At 33.9% G+C, this 15,989-nt stretch overlaps 1 protein-coding gene across 4 annotated transcripts in view; it reads left to right on the top strand.

The window, feature by feature from the left end:
- UTRN (utrophin) overlaps nucleotides 1-15,989 on the top strand; it is a 515,659-nt gene that overhangs the window by 200,709 nt on the left and 298,961 nt on the right. For all 4 annotated transcript variants that reach the window (XM_066373070.1, XM_066373071.1, XM_066373068.1 and 1 more), the window contains 7 exons: nucleotides 2,840-3,019; nucleotides 4,403-4,531; nucleotides 4,854-5,024; nucleotides 7,506-7,667; nucleotides 8,517-8,654; nucleotides 11,736-11,927; nucleotides 13,048-13,220. In XM_066373070.1, the coding sequence (XP_066229167.1) occupies nucleotides 2,840-3,019; nucleotides 4,403-4,531; nucleotides 4,854-5,024; nucleotides 7,506-7,667; nucleotides 8,517-8,654; nucleotides 11,736-11,927; nucleotides 13,048-13,220 (1,145 nt within the window). The remainder of the gene's footprint in view (nucleotides 1-2,839; nucleotides 3,020-4,402; nucleotides 4,532-4,853; nucleotides 5,025-7,505; nucleotides 7,668-8,516; nucleotides 8,655-11,735; nucleotides 11,928-13,047; nucleotides 13,221-15,989) is intronic.

Genomic DNA, 15,989 nt, shown 5'->3' with positions numbered 1-15,989 from the left:
CAGTTAGGCTTGTTAGTTTAGAGCTCTTTACTTGTTAGAACTATTAATGCATCGTGTGCTGTCTATTGTTGCAAACAATATATTTTTTGTCACTGTAGTTCCCTTTCTGTTCTGTATATATTTTGAAAAATACTGTTATTATATATTTTGAAAGAATAAAATGATCCTTTTCTTCATAATTCATACCATTAGTGCTTAGAAAGGCCATCTCTACTCCAAAGTTATGTAATTATTTACTTATATTTTCTTCTAGCTCTTTTATAGTTTTATCTTTTTATCTTTAATGCTTTAATCCTTCTGGAATTTATTTTGGTGTATATAATGAGGTAAGGCTTTAACCTTTTATCCAACTACTGTATGTAGTTATTTAACCAGTTATCTCAGTGTGTTGAGTAGTTATCCCTTCCCCACTGATTTGATATGCTAACTTTATCTATTTTTTTTTTTTTTGCAGTTGATTTTTTTTTCTGATTTACTGATTGGACACTGTAATGTTCTTCAGCTCTTTAACTGTTTGTTTTTGTAATATATTTGAACATGTATTTAATGGACCCTGTCTTTATGCTTTCTTTTTTTGGTATACAATCATATGAATTTTGAATTATTATTCTTAAATTCTTAAAAAAAATTGTTAGCCATTTTGATTTGAATTGCCTTAAATTTATGGATCTGTTTTGAGGGGAATTGACATCCTTGTTATGACTTTTTAGTTACGTGGTATGTCTCATTTTCTTCTAAATCCTTTACATCCCTAGATAATGCTTTAGTTATTTTCTTTATAAATATTTTATATATAAATGCAAAGCAGTTTATTCATACTTATTTATTTCAAACATTGTAAAAAGTATGCCTTTCCTCTTTTGTTACTAATTGCTTATAGCTGATACATAGATGTTATTAGTTTTTGCATATTTAATTTTTAGTCATTCATCTTTGTATACATATAAACTCAATCAGTTTTTCAGGTAAAAACAATAAATAAGAAGTTTCTCTTTTCGGAAACTACTCACTCTTATATTTTTATTTGGCCAGATTTCAGATTCGAAATAACGAAGCTGGTATAGACAAATCATGAATTCATTGCACATTCACTTCTCTAGAGTAAATCAAATGAAACCTTAGTATGTAACATAATCACCCACTTTTTCAAAGTTGTGTTTTCAGGTTTAAGAAACATGCATATTTCATAACATTTTAATGTATTTGCACTTCAAAAATAAGTAAAATTGTTTTCAATGCAAAATTTAAACAGCGTTTTCTTTCCTGAACATAGTGTTTTAATTCTATAGTTTAAATGCCATAATTGTCAATGTAGTCATTTTCTTCATAATGAAATCTGTTAGTATAGATAGCATGTATACTGTTTCAATTTAATTACTTGTAGTTAATTCTTTCTTGTAGTTCTTAAAGACTCTGCTAGTCAGTAGGTATATAACCACTGAAGGAATGCAGGAAGCCTTAGCCTCAGAAACCATGGCTGTGGGTGTTCTATTTCTTTCCTCTCTGTGGAGAAGGACACTGAGAGAAACATTTTAGTGCCTTTTAAAATATCAGTATTGGCATGGCCCACCAAGCATTTAAATCTTGACTCACTGATTGGTGAATTTGCAGTCTTTATGCATTCCAAAATGTGATTTAATGATGGGATGAGATTAAATGTAGACTTGAGCTTCTTTCAAGAACTTGCTTAAATGTTGATTTTAAAAGGTTCAACAATAGTCAGTTAGATATGCACATGATACTTTTTGATTGAAAGAGCATTATAGTTTAAATTTTGGAACACAATGTTCTCTCTGTAATTCTCTGACTATACACCGTGCCTCCTCCAATTTATGAACACGAGAATTAAGTTGTCATCATACCATCCAGAGCAGGGGTCTCAAACTCAACTCAGCATGTGGGCCGCAGAGCAAGATCACAGCCGTTCAGCGGGCCGCACTAGGTCTACAAAAGGCAACTGTTACGCAACACTTTTCTCACTGCAGTTGAAAACAAAAAAAATCAGTACAACAAGCACAATCGTACATGCAGTTTACTCAGTGTCACAAAACGACCAGAAACTGTAGTTCGCATCACAACTGCTGTTAACTAAGCTAATATCTAGCTAGGATGCTAGAGAAATGAAAAATACAAGTAGGCCCCTAAGCTTACTTAATTTTATCCAAAATATTTTGAACTTCGTGGATTAGTCTGCGGGCCGCACAAAATTGTTCGGCGGGCCGCGAGTTTGAGACCCCTGATCCAGAGTATGACCCTTGTGTATTATGACAATTGTAAGACTAAAGCTTAGAAATGCTGATTCTTTCGATTTACTGATGATGAAATATTTTTGAAGCAATTATATAGCAAATTATATGTTAAGTCATCTAGTTATAGGATTTAGTATTTACAAGTAAATATGGTAGACATTAGTGGTCTTGTGTAGGAATCAAGGAAATAAATTTATTATGAACTTTTTAGAATTGTGAGTTCTGGGATAATTCTAATTTGCCAGCTTGTAGTTATAAAAAATTAAAATTGATCCTTTACATCTGGAGTTATGATGAAGATAATTAGTGTTTGTGTGTGATAAATAGGATTTACACTTGAAATAAACAATTACCTTCTTCATACCTAAATTTAATACCATTTCTTAGTATTTGCATAACTGATTGTTTTAATTTTTATTAGCAGCTTAAGCACTCTCACATGTTAATAAGTTATGGAGTTTTGTAAACCTTTGGCAATCATAAGCTCTCTAGGGAGTATGTGGAAGGAAAGTTTTTTAAAAAATTAAGGTTGTATAGACTGTTATAATGATCTGAAAGATGATGTGAGTTTTGGTATTATTCTTTTCTAGAATATTCTGAAGGATCTGGAAAAGAAGAAAGCTGATTTAAACACCATCACGGAGAGCAGCGCTGCCCTCCAGAACCTGATCGAGGGCAGCGCGCCCGTGTTGGAGGAGAGGCTGTGTGTCCTTAACGCAGGGTGGAGCCGCGTCCGCACCTGGACCGAGGATTGGTGCAACGGCCTGATGGTATGTTCCGGGAAGAGATGATGTGAAATCGGCCCTCCTTCAATTAGTTAGAAATAGTGCAGCTTCGATTAGAATTCCAAAGACGACTTCTCCATGTCACAGTCATGTTTGCTGGCGAATTAATTTTGTTATATTACATTTGATTTATTTATTTTCCTTTGAAAAGATAATAACTAGAAAGATCTCAAAATGCCTCTTAAGTAGTAAACAACTTATGATACAGATAGAAATGGATACTTTAATATCTTAGTAAATTTACTCATTTGTTACATTTTAATAATTTAATATTGTATTTAATTTTCATATTATTATAATGATATTTATATATATGATATTTATAATGTTCTAATAATAGTGTACTACTAGTTAAGAGCACAGGCTCTAACATCTGCTGGCCTAAGTAAAAATTTTGACTAGTTGGTGACATTGGTCAAGTTACCTAAATGCTGTCTCAGTTTTCTCATATGTAAAATGGGCATTGTTATCATTTCCACCTCATACAGTTTTTGTGAGGACTAAATGACATAAAATATGTAAACCTCTTATATAACTATCCCTTAACTAATTTTAGAGTTTATGTGATGATTATGATCATTGTTAGGTGTTGTATGTTGTTAATCTTTGCTTATATCACTGCACTATTAATTACTTCATGTAGTGATTACTTAATTTTCATAGTGGTTTTCTGTTCCTGTTCTATTAATATTCATATTTAATATTTAATATGAATATTGTTAGTAGAGCTTCCTTAGAGGGAGATATCATTTATAAATTATTATTTTTTTCTGACATAACAGATAGGACTTTTCACAAATTCATAGAATTGCTAGGCAATGGATAGAGGCAGAAAAAAATTATTGTGTATTTGAGCATTTATTGAAATCAGTCAGAATGTGTAGGGCATTGAAGGTTATGGGCTTACACTGCGATCTGTCAGATTTAATTCCAGAGTTCATCCATAATTTATTATCTGCATAACCTTGGGTGTGATCTATGTAATGTCACTAAACTTTAATTTTCCTATATATAGAATGGGAATAAAAGAACATACCAACAGAGTTGTTAAATATTGAATAATCAATGTGAAATTCTCAGCTCATAGATTATGATCATTAAATATTTTATGTATTTGTTTTTGTTATCTTTTATTCTTTCTTAACTTTTTATTGTACCGAGGTCTCAATCAAAATTAGGAAGTTCTTAACTATCGCTGTGCATTTTTAGGAATAAGGATTTATTCACTGGGAAGAGCCTTGCAGGAAGGTGGAAGCCCTTTAAATTCAACATATAATTAGCTCTTTAAAGGTCTTTTAAATCTCTTTGAAGTCTATCATCTTAAATATTTCATAGGATTGTTTCAGCATTTTATTAATTCCCTTCTAGAGCCATCAGAACCAGTTGGAAATATTTGATGGAAATGTTGCTCACATAAGTACCTGGCTTTATCAAGCTGAAGCTCTACTGGATGAGATTGAAAAGAAACCAGCAAGTAAACAGGAAGAAATTGTGAAGGTAGCCATGCGGAAGACCAGTAATATTTCCGGGGGTGGAAGGTTTCTCTCTAGGCTTTTCTCTTGTGGAATGCACCAAGTTACTTGTGCTCACAGCTCTTCCCGGGCAGTAGATTGATCAGCATTTATTATGGTGGGAGAAACTGAAGTCTTAAATGAGACGTAATATACGAGTACCTCTTATGCAAGTTGACTGTATTAAAATCTCTTATTAGGAATCCCAAACATTTATTTAAACTACCTTTAATTCTGAGTTAGCCTGGCACCCACATTTGGTTTTGATTTTTTTTCCATGTGACAATTCTGTGTTTCCTTACAATTAGCGTTTGCTGTCTGAGCTGGATGATGCCAGACTCCAAGTTGAGAGTGTGCACGACCAAGCCGTCGTTCTGATGAATGCTCGCGGAGGCTCAAGCAGGGAGCTTGTGGAACCCAAATTAGCTGAACTGAATAGAAACTTTGAAAAGGTGTCTCAACACATCAAAAGTGCCAAAGTGAGCAATTGTATTTTTATTAAAAGCTATTTTTTTCATATAAACATGTATCTAAATTATAGATGATTATGTGGTATATAAATAGAACATTTTCAAAGTAAATTTTTCTTTGAATGGGGTACAGGAGGTCCTTGGGTTACGACGGTCTCGACATATGATGTTTCTGGTTTACCATGCTTACTCCCATAAAGTCTTAAAAAAATTGAGACGTGAGTGTTTTAGCTTACGCTGTTTAGCATTGTACTTATGGACTATGTGGGTGAATTAGTTTGGTTGTACACGGCCGAAGAATATACAGTACAGAGTACAGTACAGTATATTTCTGTCCTTTTCCTTTTTCTGTGGCTTAGTTGTGTTTTTGTGTTCTAGATTATGATTTTACAACTGTGTTAGGATGGGTAAGTAACTTAGGCTAGAGTGTGTTTCAACTTACACCAAAATTCAGGTTACTCCACTGTCGTAGAAATGGAACTGTTTGTAACCTGAGGACCCCCCTGTATTTGTCATTATTTGTGACTATGCATATGGAGCAGAGAAAATATGAGTGAATATTGAACAAAATAACCCATTCAGGAAGAGGTTTTAGCTTCAATAGATTGGTAAAATTTGCTATAAAATAGACTAATTCCAAGCTAGGCATGCATATTAAATTCATTTTATAGTCATACTTTACACATTTGTGCACACTGTACACTGAACTTACTTTTTTATGTTGACAGTTCTAAACGTTACAAGTAATTTCACAATTTAGACTGAATGTAGAAAGCTACCACCTTGTTTTACAAATCTGAAAAAGGGACTTATAAATTTAAATGAGGGTGATAAATAGCTTTCCTAAAAAAAGGTGTTAATTTATGCATCCATATTGTAATTTTTCTCTCCTTGTATATCTTTCTAATTCTCTCTTACCTTGTTCCATGAGGGGTGGAAATGAAACATTTTATTACAGTGATCTCAAGGCCTGGCATGTGGTTAGTGCTCAGAAGCAATGATTTCATTTATTGAAAACATTTGGATAGTTTGCTGGGGAAAAATAACAAAACACAACAACATGGCTGCCACTGGGGTGTATTTAAACCAGGTGTTTATTCTGAGATAGGATTCTGAGCTTTTTTAGAATCTCAAACTATACCCGCTGGAAAGCATTTTTTGAGTGTTCTGTTAATTCCACCTCTGGAGAGTCATATATTGAAACTATAATAAGAGGAAGAATCCTCTTCTTTGCAGAATTAAAATATTCTCTAACTCAGCTTTAATCTGAAATACCTGATATAATAAACCATTCTATCTTTCATACTTGTCAATGGACTTAGATTATTCACAGTTTAAAGGAAACAAATGAAAATCTTCCTTTAACCTTTGTCTTCCTTAGCGTTGACATTGCCTTCTTATCTTCTGTCCTATGCTCATTTATTTTTTCAGTAGTTCTGTGGGAGACATTTCTTGGCATAAAAGAGTAATGCACAAGATCTAGGGATGAAGAGGAAGTGCAAAGAAAAAGAATTGTTTTTGCCCCCATAAATAACCTCTGTTAACATTCTGGCATGCCTGTGTATCTTTCACATATATATGGGATATTGAAATATCAAAGAGTTTATACTGTTTTGTATATTCTCTATTGACATGGTTAATGATTATGAAGTATTTTGTTGTATGATCTGTTAAAATTTTCTAAGTTAGTTTTCTATTTTTATTGTGCCTTTATAAATAATTGCTTCAGTCAAATACTTTTTTTGTATGTATTTTTGCTCATCTCTTATTAAACCCTTAGGATCAATTTTTTTGTTGCAAAAGTCATATAGATTATATAGATAAATACTGTTTAAAATTAAATGATCTTACAGAGAATGTCTGGGCCTCTTTATACTGGCACAATATCAAGATCAGAGTGCTAGTTACCCCATGCTGAGCAAACACTGTGTGTCATTTTCTTGCATGTTACTTTATTTTGTTAAAGTTGCTACATTGAGTTTAGTCACATAAATGTAAAGTCTTTCTAAATAGAAATGGCCTGAAAATACTGCATTGAGAACGATGTACTTCTGGGAAGTTTGGCTATCAAAATCCAAGGGCAAAAAAAAAAAAAAATCCAAGGGCAATTCCGCCAGGGAAAGGGAACTGGAAGACTTTCTTTGGGATAGACCTGTCCTAGGAGGTGACCTTCCTCTTTGTGGCCATGGCAGGAATAGCTTTTGGATTATGGCTCTATTTCCTACTCTGCTCATGGTGGGCTCAGAATCCTCCGCACCATTCTCAAGGCAGCAAGTCATTTGTACACTACTTCACATCCCTTGCTAGAGTTTGGAGACAATGGGTAACTCACGGAAGCTTAGTTGGTAAAATCATTGCTGTGAATAAGTGAAATTAAAGTCAATTCAAATAAATACCAGCCCACTTCCCCTTTTGACATTCCATCCCATGGATTGATGACAGAAGGTCAAGTTAGGAATACCTTTTCAAAGAACACTTTTCCTTCCACAGTTACTAATTGGCCAAGAACCATTATCATACCAATGTCTGGTCACCGCTGAAGCATTTGAGGCTGATGAGCCTGTCTCTGACTTGGAAAAATTAGAAAATGACATGGAACATATGTTACAAGTTGTGGAAAAACACTTGGAATCCAGTAATGAAGATGAAAAGGTTGGTTCAGAATTTTCTTTTTTTTTTTTTTTTTTTTGTTTTGTTTTGTTTTGTATTTTTCTGAAGCTGGAAACGGGGAGAGACAGTCAGACAGACTCCCGCATGCGCCCAACCGGGATCCACCCGGCACGCCCACCAGGGGCGACGCTCTGCCCACCAGGGGGTGATGCTCTGCCCCTCCGGGGGGTCGCTCTGCCGAGACCAGAGCCACTCTAGCGCCTGGGACAGAGGCCAAGGAGCCATCCCCAGCGCCCGGGCCATCTTTGCTCCAATGGAGCCTTGGCTGCAGGAGGGGAATAGAGAGACAGAGAGGAAGGAGGGGGTGGGGTGGAGAAGCAAATGGGCGCTTCTCCTATGTGCCCTGGCCGGGAATCGAACCCGGGTCCCCCGCACGCCAGGCCGACGCTCTACCGCTGAGCCAACCGGCCAGGGCCCAGAATTTTCAAAACCATGATGTTCTTACTCTTCTTCTCTGTTAATAGTTCTTTTGCATCAGTGGTACCTACCCAAATATCAAACATGATAGAACAGTCCAAATACGATTTTATGATGAGTATCAATGTAATTGATTTATGTAATGTTTAAAAATATAGACATAGAACTTTCTGACTAAAAGTACTATTATCTTGCTTAATGCAGTCTAACTTCTGCTAAACCAGCGCTATTTGTGAGATGTTTTGACATCAAATATGAAATATTTAAAGGATAACATGAATTTTATATTGGATATAATTTAGATGAACAGGTCTTGACTTATACTTTGTAAGTTAGTTCTCCTACTTGGGAACTGATGGTAAGTGAACCTATGCATTTTTCCTTTGAGTAAATTTTCTCCTTTTAAACATTTAGATAGACGAGGAAAGAACCCAGATTGAGGAAGTTCTACAAAGAGGAGAAGAAATGTTACATCAGCCTATGGAGGATAATCAAAAAGAAAAGATCCGTTTGCAGTTACTGCTTTTACACACAAGATACAACAAAACTAAGGTACTGTCCTGGGAGAGTATCTGTTCCAGGGAACTTATTCAGCCCCTGCCCTTCAGACGTTCGATGTTGTATTCACGGAAACCTCAAAGCACACCAGTTGAAAGACTATCTTTCTAGTGTGTATTGCTAGGTATATTTATCTGTTTATGTGGGGCAAGGGTCAAAGAAATTAGAAGCATAAAACCAGATTGTTGGGCATCTCTTTTGGATTTCTGATAATTTACTAAACCTTAAAAGGGATCTATCTGTTTTAGAAGTGGCTTCCTTCTTGGATATGTAATTTTTTTGTAGAGGCTTGGACATGTCAAAAAAAAATCTAGTTTATAAATAACCAAATTTGTGAAATTGATAAGCTGTGATTTGTTTTCTAGAAAAAGATTTACTCCTACGTCCCTTTTCAAGGCACATTGTAAATGTGCTTGTGTTCCCCAGTGGTCTGTGCTTACTCCAAATAAATGAAGACTTCTAGGTCAAACACCATGTTATGGACTCGGTGATTTTAGTCTTGAGTTTTGGTTTCATTTAGGAATTGTAACCATTTTTAGGGTCACTAACTCAATGAACATGTGTTTATGATCATTTCACTATCACCTTTGAATTTTCAGATGAATATAATTTTTAGAAGTTTAATTTAAGGATGTAGTAAAACTATGAATAAAACTACCTTAATTCATGAATAGATGAATTATGGCTTTTTGCAAGTAATCGACAGCATTTATTAAATTGTAGCCATATAGAAGTAAGAGACCTACTCCTTAAGGCAGTGGTTCTCAAACTTTTTGAAGTCAGGATGCATTTAAAATCCTACAAATAATTGTAAGCACACTATATAACAAATTTCTGAGAAATGTATAAAATATTTAAGTCAGATATTAAAGAAAAAATATAAAGTTCAAGTGTGCTTTTATGGTAATGAAATGGAATAAATACAACAAAATTAAATTCTGACATTAAAAAACATTTTTATGTTACATTTTTTGAGTTATGCTTTTTTAGAATTTGTAAAAAAGAGGGGTTAAAAAGTAAAACAACAAAAAAGTTATCTTTTTATATATATAGATACATTCTTAGTAAGATTTAGTAAATTCAGCAGGTCCCTGCACGAATGTGTTAAGTTTTTTCATTCTTGTGTTTATGAGAAACATGAGCCTGATGTGTCCTAGCAATTTCTTCAATGTTTGGGCATATATTTGAAAGGCAAACTCTCATTTCCTCAATACATTGAAGAATTCCTCTCTTTTACTCTTAATTGTGTCGAGGGTAGAAAATCCTAATTCGCATAAATAGGATGTTGAAAATTGTAGTAAAATGTTCAAAGTTTTTTTAGATATTGCCACATATTCTTCTTTTATAGAAATCCAAAAAGCTTCAAGAGACAATTCCTTATGCTTAATCATCAATCCACGATCAGTGGATGTAGCTGCCAGTTCTTCTTCTTCTGTTAATGTTAAACCAAAATCACTTGAAGCTTTCATAAATGGGTTTCTAATCCAATCATATTGTTCATTGTTAAGTGATGGAAAATGCTATAAATTAAATTCTGCCCATCAGCCTTCAAGTCCTATTTTATTTACACTTAACTTTTGCTCACTTCTAGAATCAGATTCTTCAATATCATGCTTTTTGAGAAATCGATCCATTTTATTTGGGTATATTTATCTAAAAATAATATAATGATGTGTTAATAATAAATATAATGATGATGTGATAATAAAGAGTGGCATTTCCATAATGAAAAGGTATAATAGAGTAACTATATTTATTTTTATATCTGGGAACATGCCGCGAACCAGCACAGCTAGTAATTCCAGGTCCCGAGTGGAAATGGTGCAGAATTATGAAAATATATGGAATTAAGAAAATACTGGGTCAGAAGGGCCCTGTAATTGCTGCTGGCAAGAACAAAGCATGCCCAAAAACCTAATCTTGCTTTATTTATAGGGCAAAGTGAGGCCATTAGCAAATCAATGAGATTTTTGATCATGTTTCCAAGGCAACCTAAGAATTTTACCAAGTGCAGAAAACCCCTACCATACATATCATCTTAACTTGACTCCAGTCTTTCTGGGGAACATGGGGGGTAGTGTAAACAATCCAGCACCACAGTTTAACAGCCTTTTGCAACCTAATCAGGCAAGTGAGGTAGGGATTGGGCAGACTGTCAGCTTAGAACCAATTCCCCACACCTCTGTCCCCCCAAAATCTAAACTCCAAAAACCCTGTTGGTTTTTTGGTCCCCAACAGGCACATATTTCTCTGGAATACCAAAGGGCATACCTGGAAATCTTCTAGGGCACACCAGTGCACCCTCGCACACACTTTGAGAAACACTGCCTTAAGGACTAGTGGGTGGTCTATCCCAGAGAACACTATTATTATGAAAGCATTGATTAGAAGGGATAGGAAATATAATTATTACAGCAAACAAGTAGTCCACTCAGCTTCGCTTAATTTTGTCTCAATTTAGTATATTAGGACCTATTGTCTTATGTAGGATATTCATTTTCTGTAATATTGTATTCAGAGATTAAGATTATATAATGAATTACCTGCATGTTATTTTAATCAAAACCCTTATTGAATTTTTTATGTTATTTTGTAAATACCTTTTTAACTTATTTACATTTTTAACAGTGAGGCCCAGAAGTGTTTAATATAATTGTGAGATACCAAAAATGGGTGAAATAATAATGGTTAAAGTGTATTATTTTTTTTGTAGAACTTTATCGTTTGCAGCATATTCTCTTGTCCTCCATAACTCAGAAGAGAACCTGTTAGGCTTTCTTGTTTGCCACACGCATTTAGGTGGCATGGGTCTTAGGTGACACCTTTCTGTTTAAGAGCAGGCTACAGACAAGAATTAGAATAGAGATGATTACGGGTTTAGATAGCAAAGCAGGGCCAAAATAGAACAAATTAAAAACTTAACTTTTAAAAATTTGGTTCAGGGTACTGCACTTTTCCACAAAATAATCTTATGTATTTGTTTTCTTTTCCTTTGTTTTATTTTCAATTTGCTGTTATTCATTGTGGAGATGTTTTATGAGATGGAGATTATTATTCTTTTTAATGGCTTTACAGGCAATCCCTATTCAACAGAGGAGAACAGGTCAACTTGCTTCCGGAATTAAATCATCAGCTCTCCCTATGGATTATTTGGTTGAAATTAACAAAGTTTTACTTTCCATGGATGATGTTGAATTGTCACTTAATAGTCCAGAGCTAAGCACAGCTGTGTATGAAGACCTCTCTTTTCAGGAAGACGCTCTGAAGGTAAGTCTCCAGGCAGGGCATTTGAAATTTCTGCAGTTAATAATGTAGAACAAAAGAAAGGAGTTTGCCATTGTGCCTATAAAGATGATCCATAGCTTTTAAATTTTGCACTAAGGAATTAATAATGTGTATGAATAGTAAATTTTTCCTGCATTCACCAATGAAATATAAAAATTTTAATTTTTAAAAAGTAGGTATGGCCTGACCTGTGGTGGCGCAGTGGATAAAACGTCAACCTGGAATGCTGAGGTCACCGGATCAAAACCCTGGGCTTGCCTGGTCAAGGCACATATGGGAGTTGATGCTTCCTGCTCCTCCCCCCTTCTCTCTCTCGCCTCTCTATAATGTATAAATAAAATCTTTAAAAAAATAAAATAAAAATAAAATAAGATAAAAAGTGTTCTTTAAAAAAAAAAAAGTAGGTATGGACTTTTAAAAGTGTGTAGTTATTCTTTACACCATCAGACATTTTTTTCTTTTTATTGTATTTATTGGGTTGACACTAGTTAACAAAATTATACAGGTAGTTTTTTCAAACACCTGCACAAACCATATTTCTTTCCTATAAACTTGGTTGTCAGTTGATGTGAAATGTCAGCATTAATCTTGCCACCTATAACAATTTAACAATGGCCAGTGGCTGGGTGTTGGATGGCTTGTTGATTGTAAGTTAATTAAGGATCTGGAAGTTTTTAGTTAATTCATTAAACGATTAAATCTTACCAAGGCTTTTTCAAATAACCTGATTGCACTTATGTATAATGTCACAATAAAATTCCTGATGGATTTGATAGTTTTGAGAGCTTGTTTCTATCACATAAATTAACATTATTAGATATTTGAAAATAAAAGTAAGTTTAGCTTCACACGCTTCATTACCTTTATAGAATACTATTAAAGCTTTTTATATGTCCTGTACAAACACCAGTTGAAACATCTGTGAGATTTTCCCCCACCATTGGGATATCACACTTTGGCCAATACAGGGTATTATTCTTTTTAAAAGTTTTCCAGTTTTAAATAACAAAAATTATTATATCTCATTATACATTAAGTAAGTGTTACACAATGTAATTTTTGACCTGCTGGATTTTGTGACTATATGACAATGTATTTGTAGACTATCAAAGACCAACTGGACAAACTTGGAGAGCAGATCGCAATCATTCATGAAAAACAACCAGATGTTATCCTTGAAGCTTCTGGACCCGAAGCCATTCAGATCCGGGATACACTTACTCAACTGAATGCAAAATGGGACAGAATTAACAGAATGTACAGTGATCGTAAAGGGTACGTGTACCTTAAATTAATGTTTAATTTTAAAAATCATTTAGGCTCATGAGCCACGACAAAGGTCATAGGTACATTAAGGTTAATGAGACTATGATCCACATCCTTGGAACAGGACCTGTTTAATAAATTGTGATGAGGTGTCCTTCCTTAAGAAAGAGGACAGATTACAGGTAGATGATCATGTGCAATATATCTTACTAATTGAAGAAAGCTCCTTTAATTTTTAATAGCTAAACAGTGTCCATTTTCCTTAAAACAACTTAAAAAGACTTTTTATTAATGTTCACTTTCTCCACATTTGATGATTAATGAGAATGAGAGAGAGCTACAGATAATTGGAATCCATATATAACCACAAACCCTTTTTTTTTAAAAAATAACCTTCTGTTTAATACAGTGATTCTGAGCCTTCTTATTTCTAGATTTGGACTAGCTCTATTAATAGATAGGAATAAAAAATGAGATTTTTTGGCAGTAGCTGGCTGTGTAGGGGAAAGGCAAATAAGGAAAATAAGATGTGTAATAGTCCAGTATAAAGTACTATATAAGAGAGAGTTAACCCAGAAAAATACCCCGGAAAACTTTACAGGCACACTCATAGAAATTAGATATCATGTTGTCATCCGTTTTTGTTTTGTTTTGGTTGAGCCTACATATTTCATGTGATTATACAATCCCCGAAAAGATAACTTTTAATGGCCTATTGGTATATTTCTTTGTATGGATTTAAAAATTCATCTCTGTACCTTTAGAGACTATTGTTTTAAGTACATCTTTAAGCATACCTTTATTTAATCAGTCTTGATTATTATATGAAGACTAAATTGTTAAAAAAAAAACACCTTAAGGCTCTGCATTGCATTGTGGAATTGATTATTATTAACCCTGCCGATGGTATATGTGAAAGAGTCCTCACTGAACCCTGTTAACGATGAAAGGTTGGCTTTTTCTTCTTAAGACCTTTGCCAATTGTATAGCAATAGATTGCATCTCAAAGTTATTTTCATTTCTTTGATTATCAGTGAGATTTAAATAATTTTACATACATTTATTGGCTCCAGTGTTAAACTTCTGTCAGTTGTTAGGTCATGTTTTTTGTTCTTTTTCTATTATGATATTACTATTCACTGATTTATTTGCAAAACCTTTTTTCCACATTAACAATATTAACTATTCATATTTTTTGTTTATTGCTTAATTATTCACAGCTTTTCATGTGCTGTCTAATTTTGTTGATGGTGTTTTTTTGACGTATTGGTTTAATTTTATATAATTGTATCTTGTGAGTCTTTTTCCTGTGTGATTTTGGTTTGTTTATATGCATACAAATTACTTTTTCTTTTGTGATATTAGTTAAATATTTATGCACACTTCAAAATAATTTTGTTTGATTTAAAATTTACATTTAATAACTAAGACACCTGAATTTCATTTTTAAATATATTTTATGTTAGGGCTCCAGGTCGGTGGTTCAATACACTGACTCTTCAGCAGCAAGAGAAGGGTTCATGCATCTCTACTTTTTTTAGATCTTTTAGAATTTTGAAATTAAATTTAATGGGGTGACATTGATCAGTAAGAATACATAGATTTTAGGTAAACATTTCTATAGCATTTGAATTGTTGATTGTGTTGGGTGCCCATCACCCAAAGTCAAATAATTTTTCGTCACCGGAGGTTTGTCCCTCTTTACATCCCGTCCACCTGGTAACCACTTCACTTTTATCTAAGTCCATGAATCTCAGTTTTATATCGCACCTATGTAGGATATATATTTGTCCCTCTTTAGTTTTTAAACACTCCTTGTCTCATTTTTTTGTGCAGCCTCAGATAAGAAATACTAATCTGTTCTATTTTATTTTTCTTAAACAAAATAACCAGTTTTTTCAGTACTTTTGCTGAATAATTTAGCTCTTTCTTATTGGTGATGACATTTCCTTTATCATAATTTTAAATGCAGTCATAGATAACATTTATTTAATTTTGCTAATTCTGCCTAACACCATCAGTTTTCGGCTAATACCATAATATTTTTCTTATATATTTTTTCATCCAGTAAATTGTCTCTAATTATTCTGACTTTAAAATTTATACACGTTTCTTTGTTTTTTCTTCCAGTAAAATTTTAATAATTAGTTTAAAAATGATCAGTTTGAAATGCAGTCTTTCTCTCATTACTTGTGTCCTTTTGTATATCCTCAGAAGAGTTTTTAAGGCAGCGGTTCTCAACCTGTGGGTCGCGACCCCGGAGGGGGTCGAGCGACCCACAGGTTGAGAACTGCTGTTTTAAGGTTTGTTTGTACCCAGAACCATTACTCTTGGTAGTTTTGTGCTTTCACTGTTGTTTGTTATTGTAGAGTTGGTGTGCGGTAGCTTTCTTCTGCACCATGCGTGTCTGTGTGTGTGTGTCTGTGTTTGCGCATAACGTTGATTTCCTTAGCCTTGTCAGAGTACTCACACATCATTAGCATATGATAACTTTTTTTCCAACTCCTCTATTTGCACATATAACTGGCTAATGGAGTAGAACTTCAAGAACATTGTTGATTTGCAATGTTGATTGCAGACATTCATGCCATTTTCTTGATTATAAAAATGTTACCATTTAGAAAATAGTTTATTCTATGGGAGTTTTCACAGTTTTAAGCACAGAACTGTAGTATATTCTCTTACGTTATCATGTCTCTTACTATCTTGTTTCTGTTTATTATGTTACATTTTGGGAAAGGTTGTCTCTCTTATTTTATCTGTCCCTGTGCTTGGATG

The sequence above is a fragment of the Saccopteryx leptura genome, chromosome 3, assembly GCF_036850995.1.
Source record: "Saccopteryx leptura isolate mSacLep1 chromosome 3, mSacLep1_pri_phased_curated, whole genome shotgun sequence".
Lineage (NCBI taxonomy): Eukaryota > Metazoa > Chordata > Mammalia > Chiroptera > Emballonuridae > Saccopteryx > Saccopteryx leptura.
The sequence above is the reverse complement of the archived record's forward strand: the minus strand, read 5'-3'. Positions and strand labels throughout refer to the sequence as shown.